This window comes from Sceloporus undulatus, chromosome 4, assembly GCF_019175285.1.
Source record: "Sceloporus undulatus isolate JIND9_A2432 ecotype Alabama chromosome 4, SceUnd_v1.1, whole genome shotgun sequence".
Classification (NCBI taxonomy): Eukaryota; Metazoa; Chordata; class Lepidosauria; order Squamata; family Phrynosomatidae; genus Sceloporus; species Sceloporus undulatus.
Window position 1 is genome coordinate 128,427,950 of NC_056525.1, and position 6,433 is coordinate 128,434,382.

General features: G+C 30.1%; 1 protein-coding gene across 3 annotated transcripts in view; it reads right to left on the reverse strand.

Annotated features, from left to right (window-relative positions):
- FMO4 (flavin containing dimethylaniline monoxygenase 4) overlaps positions 1 to 6,181 on the reverse strand; it is a 55,414-nt gene extending 49,233 nt beyond the window's left edge. For all 3 annotated transcript variants that reach the window (XR_006103786.1, XM_042466072.1, XM_042466071.1), the window contains exon 1: positions 5,980 to 6,181. Coding sequence is in view for 2 of the 3 variants with exons in the window: in XM_042466072.1 (XP_042322006.1) it covers positions 5,980 to 6,111 (132 nt within the window). In the remaining variant the exon portion in view is untranslated. The remainder of the gene's footprint in view (positions 1 to 5,979) is intronic.
- Positions 6,182 to 6,433: the final 252 nt, after the last annotated feature.

Below are 6,433 nucleotides of genomic sequence, written 5' to 3' on the forward strand. Positions count from 1 at the left end.
TGGGTGACTAGAACGGGGTCATTGACCCAGCCTTAGATAGAATCTCTCAGAAAATAATAGATAAGAAACAAGGGAAATTGCCACAATCACTCTTTAATATGCTGGAAACACTCTCTTTAATAGATCCCCAGAGAAATACGATATTAAATTATTTTGAGGATTTATTTAAATGACCGAAGGTAGATATATCAAAAATTAAGAAATATTTAGATGCTCAAAAATTATTAAATTTACGGATAAACAGAAAGAAATCTTAAATAATCCAATTTCTCTAGAAGAACTGACTGACACAATAAAAAGAAGTAAACTGGGGAAAACCTCAGGTCCAGATGGATTTCCGAATGAATATTATAAAAAATGCCAGGACCATATCATAGAGCCATTGCTAAATATACTGAATGGGATTATCAAAGGTAGGGTACCACAAACATGAACACAATCTGATATTAGTTTAATACCAAAAGAGGGCAAAGATTTGACAATGGTCAAAAATTACAGACCGATTGCACTATTAAATACAGATTACAAAATATTTGTATCAATTTTGGCTGAGAGATTAAAAAAAGTTTTATCCAATTGGATTAATAAAGATCAATCCGGCTTCTTGCCTAACAGAATGATTAAAAATAATATAAGAAATCTAATAAACCTAATTGAGATTCATGAGAAAAGTATAGATAAAAATTAGCTATTATATTTATCGATGCAGAAAAAACATTCGATAACATTCATTGGCAATTTATGATTGAATTAATGGAAAATTAGATGTAGGTTTAACATTTCAGAATTGGATTGAAGCAATTTATGAAAATCAGGAAGCAAGAATATGGGTAAATGGAGAAAAAACAAATTCTTGTAGTATCAATAGAGTAGTGAGACAAGGCTGTCAATTATCCCCACTACTGTTTATAGTAGTATTAGAAATACTATTAAATGAGTTAAGAGAAAATCAACAGATACATGGTTTTAAACTGAAAAATGAAGAATATAAGATAAGAGCATACGCGGATGACCTAGTATTAACAATAGCGAATCCGATCGAAAGTAATGAAATGATATTAGATATCTTCAAAAGATTTGGTAATATAGCCAGATATAAAAATTTGAATTGAAATTCGGCCTACATGGATACCTTCTCTATGACAAAACAAAAGTGGATAATAATTTCAATAACCATATTATCAGGAAATCCCTGTTACGGGTTTGGCTAAAATTTAAGAAAAAATGGTGCCCCGGAATTCCTTTATGGGCGTCTACAAATGAGGCAATGTTTGGGAGAGAATGATTGGGTGACATATAACGATATTACAAAATTGGTTGATTTGGAAAGAATAATGAAATCACAGGAAGATTTACAAAAGGAAGAAATTTACAGCAATTGGCTTGCATATAGACAAATTAGAGAACAATTCCTGTATGATATGAGAGAGGGAGAAATTGGTGAAGCGGAAATAAAATTAGAAAAAATAATTAAACAACCGGAGAAACAAATTTCTAATTTATATAAATTGATATTGGAATATGAATTGGAATCTGAAATAATTAAAGAATTCATGATTAAATGGGCTAAAGATCTAAATGAAACAATACAATTAGATCAATGGGAAAACCTTTGGAAGGGAAAAATCAGATGATTAATGTTGATTTGAAGGAAAATATATATACTGTAAGTCCACGTATAGGTGGTACCTTACCCCACTTAGACTAGCAAAAATGTTCAAACAAAATAAAAACATATGCTGGAAATGTAATAAAGACGTTGGTAGCTACCTACACATGTGGTGGAACTGTCCCATAGCAAAACAATTTTGGAAGAATATACATACAGAAATGAAAAAAAAAATTGGATTGAAGGGAAGACCGATGGTTAAATTCTATCTCCTCAATATGTTGGAACCTCAAAAATATGGGGAAAGAATAAATGAAAAAATTGTACTGCTCACGCTGGCAGCCGCAAGAATGATTTATGCAAAGAATTGGAAGAAAGAGCAGTGTCCAAGTATTGAGGAATGGAGATGGAAGATGATAGATTTGTATGAGATGGAAAAGTTAACACACCTTGTTAAGGATAGACCCTTGGAAGAGTTTTATGAAGAATAGGAAATCTGGAAAAAATATTTGAGTAATTTAAAAGAGGATAAAATGTGTACTATTATAGAAATGCAATAGGAGGAATAAGAGATTTTGAAATGAAATTGATGAAGAATGAATTGTGGTAAATAGAAGTGTTTTTTTTTTCTTTTCTTTTTAGGATGTATTCTTATCTAATTTTACAGTTTAAAATATATTGTATATAATGTCTGATCGATTAGTGAATATATCAGTTAGGATGGATAGAATAATATTTGGAATTGGTAAGAGGATAGTTGATGAGGAAAAAGTAGTAGAAGTTAATGTAAATGGATGAGTGGGAGAAATATAATTGAGATAATTTGAATAGTATCAATAAGAGCAATATGAGTAGATAGAGTTCAGTTAGAAATAAAAAATTAATATTGAATGATTGTTATAGTCAGTAGCCTAGGAAGTAACCAAGAATTAACTAAGAATTGATTATAAATACTATATTTGATGTACCATTTTATTGTTATATTGTTATAATTTTTTTAAAATAAAAGTTTAATATTTTTTTTTAAAAAAAAAATAGATCCCCGGAGAAAGAAACATGGAAACAGCAAGGAATCTACCCTTTTATTCAAACCCCCACAATTCAGCTTCTAGAATAGATATCTTTTTTATATCAAAAGAACTATGGAAAAATATTAGAGAAGCTGATATCATAGCCAACAAAATTTCAGACCATAATCAAATTATACTTGAAACATTTAGCCCCAAATTGGAATATGCATGGAAACTAGATGAATTTATGTTAAAAGAAGAAACGGTTCAAAAACAAATTAGAGAACAATTGCATTATTATTTCAAAGAAAATATTGAAGGTGAGTTGAAAAGTAAAACAATATGGGATGCTTCAAAAGCAGTAATTAGAGGATTCCTAATTAAAAAGAGTGGTGAAAAGAAGAAAAAAAAAGATTAAAGAAATTCAGGAAATCTCAGAGAAAATCCAGGAAAGAGAAAAAGCAAAAATTAAAAATCCGCAAAATGTAAAAATTGAGAAAGAAATTAATATGTTAAAAAACAACAACAACTAGATCACTTAACAACTGAAGAAATTAGTAAAAAAACTAAAATTTACAAAACAGAAATATTTTGAACACAGGAATAAATCTGGGAAATTTCTGTCTTATAAAGTTAAAAAATTAAAAGAAAGAAATTTGATTACAGAATTACAAGAAAACCAAGAAAGACATTTAAACCCAGATAAAATTAAGGAGATTATGTATAAATATTTCCAAAACCTATATTCTGATAAGAATAAAGAAGAAAACTATTTAAAAAAAAATAGAGAAATACCTGGGAAAAATAACAAAAATAACTTTAAAAGAAGAAGCTAAAGCTCTATTAAATAACCCATTAACTAAGCAAGAGATAAGAGATGCAATTAATAAAGGGAAAAATGGGAAAGCCCCAGGCCCGGATGGCTATACAATATTATATTTTAAATTATTTCAAGATAATAATAATAATAATAATAATAATAATAATAATAATAATAATAATAATAATAATAATTTTTATTTATAGACTGCTATTCCGCAGTGATCATAGCGGTGTACAGTAAAAATTGCAATACAAAATTAGCCCCTACCCACCCCCTCACTAATTAATTAACTCACTAGTTAAGATGAGTTAACTAGCCCTCTTCAAAAGGTATTTAATTAAATAATTAGAGATGGTATCCCCAACACCTGGAAAGAAGCAAATATAATTTTGATTCCCAAAGAAGGGAAGGACTCAAGCCTCCCTCAAAACTATATACCTATTTCATTGCTGAATACGGATTATAAAATATTTACAAGCATACTGGTAGAAAGATTTTTTAAAAATCTTACAAGGTTGGATAAAGGTGGATCAGAATGGTTTCTTACCAAACAGGCATTCTAAACAAAATATAAGAACAATAATAAATATAATTGAACATTACAGGGAAAAACCCCAGTAAAGAATTGGCATTGTTGTTCCTTGACGCAGAGAAAGCATTTGATAATTTAAATTGGCAATACATGTTAAAATTAATACAGAAATTAGGCCTTGGAGATAATTTAGTAAATTGGATTAAAGAAATATATACAGAACAAACTGCAAGAATTATTGCGAATGGAAGCAAAACAGATAAATGTAAGATTGACAAAGGTACTAGACAGGGGTGTCCTCTATCACCTTTATTATTTATAACATGCATAGAAATACTCTGTAATGAGATAAGATACGTTAAAGACATTAAAGGTACTAGAATAAAAGGACAGGAGTACAGAATTAAGGCATATGCTGATGATTTAGTTATAATAGTGGAGGACCCCTTAGTGAATATTGAAAAAATATTACAATTAATTAATGATTTCGGAGAATGTGCAGGATTTAAAAATAATAAAACCAAATCAGCAATGATTACATGTAATCTGGAAAAAAGAAAGCAAGAATACTTACAAATAAAATCTGGAATCCAAATACAGAAAAAAGTCAAATATTCTTTTTCTATTCTTTTTTCTTTTCCTTATTCTTTATTCTTTATAGATTGTTATACTTTATTCTTAATAAAAAAAAGTCAAATATTTGGGGGTATTTATAACAAATAAAAACAGTGATTTATTTGATAACAATTATAAGACAAATTGGCAAGAAATAAAGAAAAATCAGAAAATTTGGTCAAAATTACAAATATCTTGGCTGGGCAAAATTTCTATACTCAAAATGTGCATGCTCCTGAAAATAATTTTTCTATTTCAGAACTTCCCAATAATTACAAATGATCTAATCTTTGGACATTGGAAAAAAGATATACTAAAATTTATTTGGGCGAACAAAAAATCGAGAATAAAATGGAGCCCATTAATAGACAGCAAAGAAAGAGGAGGTTTATCTGTACCTGATTTTAAATTATACTACCACGCATACTGTTTAGATTGGGCCTGAGAGTGGATATATTTGGAGAATCAAAATTTATTAAATTTAGAGGGATTTAACTTAGCACATGGTTGGCATGCATATTTATGGTATGGGAAGGTTGTCCAGAACAAAAATTTTAATGTATTCCTTATAATAAGGAAAGCACTACTGAGAGTATGGAAAATTTACAAAGAAAAAAAATATATAGAACTATTCCACACTGGGTATCCCTACATGAGGCCTTGTTAAAAAGAATTTGTTTAGAGAGCAGAGATGGGTTAAGCTATAAAGAAATTCTAAAAACAGAAAATGGAAAAAGAATAATAAATAATAATAAAAACGAAAGAAGAATTAGAAGAGAAAGGAATCAAATTACAATGGTTTTCATACTATCAATTGGCTGAACGATATAAAGTAGATAATAAACAACCAGGTTTCAGCACAAAAGAGACAGAACTAGATGAAATTGTTGCCAAAGGAAAGAGAAAAGGGCTTATCTCAAAACTATATGAATTTTGTCTTAAATTAGAATTGGAGAAGGAAATAATTAAACCTTGTATGGTTAGTTGGGCAAAAAAGCTAACGTTCTTTCTCAAAGACAGAAAGAGTGCATTGCATCAGCCCTGCTGATATAAACCTCCGAAATTCTTCCCATTTCCCAAAAGAAATATCCCTGTTATATTCAGAGATATAGCTGTGCTTGGTTTTGAGTGATATTTCCAAGTTACATAACTTAATAAATTTTGACTTAACACCCCTCAGGCACAAAGCTTTAATTTAGTTCCATTCTCCTTCCAGATTTTAGTTGCAGTAATACCCAAGCAGGAAGCTTTCTTTCCTGTTTTTAGTTCAGTTTCATTTTATTTCTAGGCAGGAATCAGGAGTCTAACACAGTTTGGTACTGGGTGCTTTTGGAATTATTTCAGTACCTGTACTTTGTTTAAAGTTTTAAATTGACTTCATGCCACTCACTGTGAATTTCCAGAGTCCACCAATGCCACCAGTCTTTTCAAAGCAGATAGGCTCCAGCCCTTCATTCAGACAACATTTGATGGATGCTAGTCCACTCACACCTGCCCCAACAATTGCTACTTTTAGTACCATGGTCTCTGGTGTCAAGGAAAAGGCCCTTTCTGTACAAGTATCCCTAGAAGAAAGGAATGAAATTAGCTCACAGAACAAGCAGTTCTTTCCACATAAATGCAGTACAAAGGTTATTACAACACTGTTTCTGGCAACGTGCTGTGAAGTTGCATAAGCAGCTGGTATTAATCAACCAGAGAATGTTGTGAAACACATTTAGCAATAAAGCTGGTTAACAAATTCAAATCAGTGTTATTAACTTTGGGGGTAGAGAAGGACTGGATAGCCTTTTCCTTTCCATTCTTCTGTTTCTCATTCAGTTTCTTTTCATAAATTTAGGATT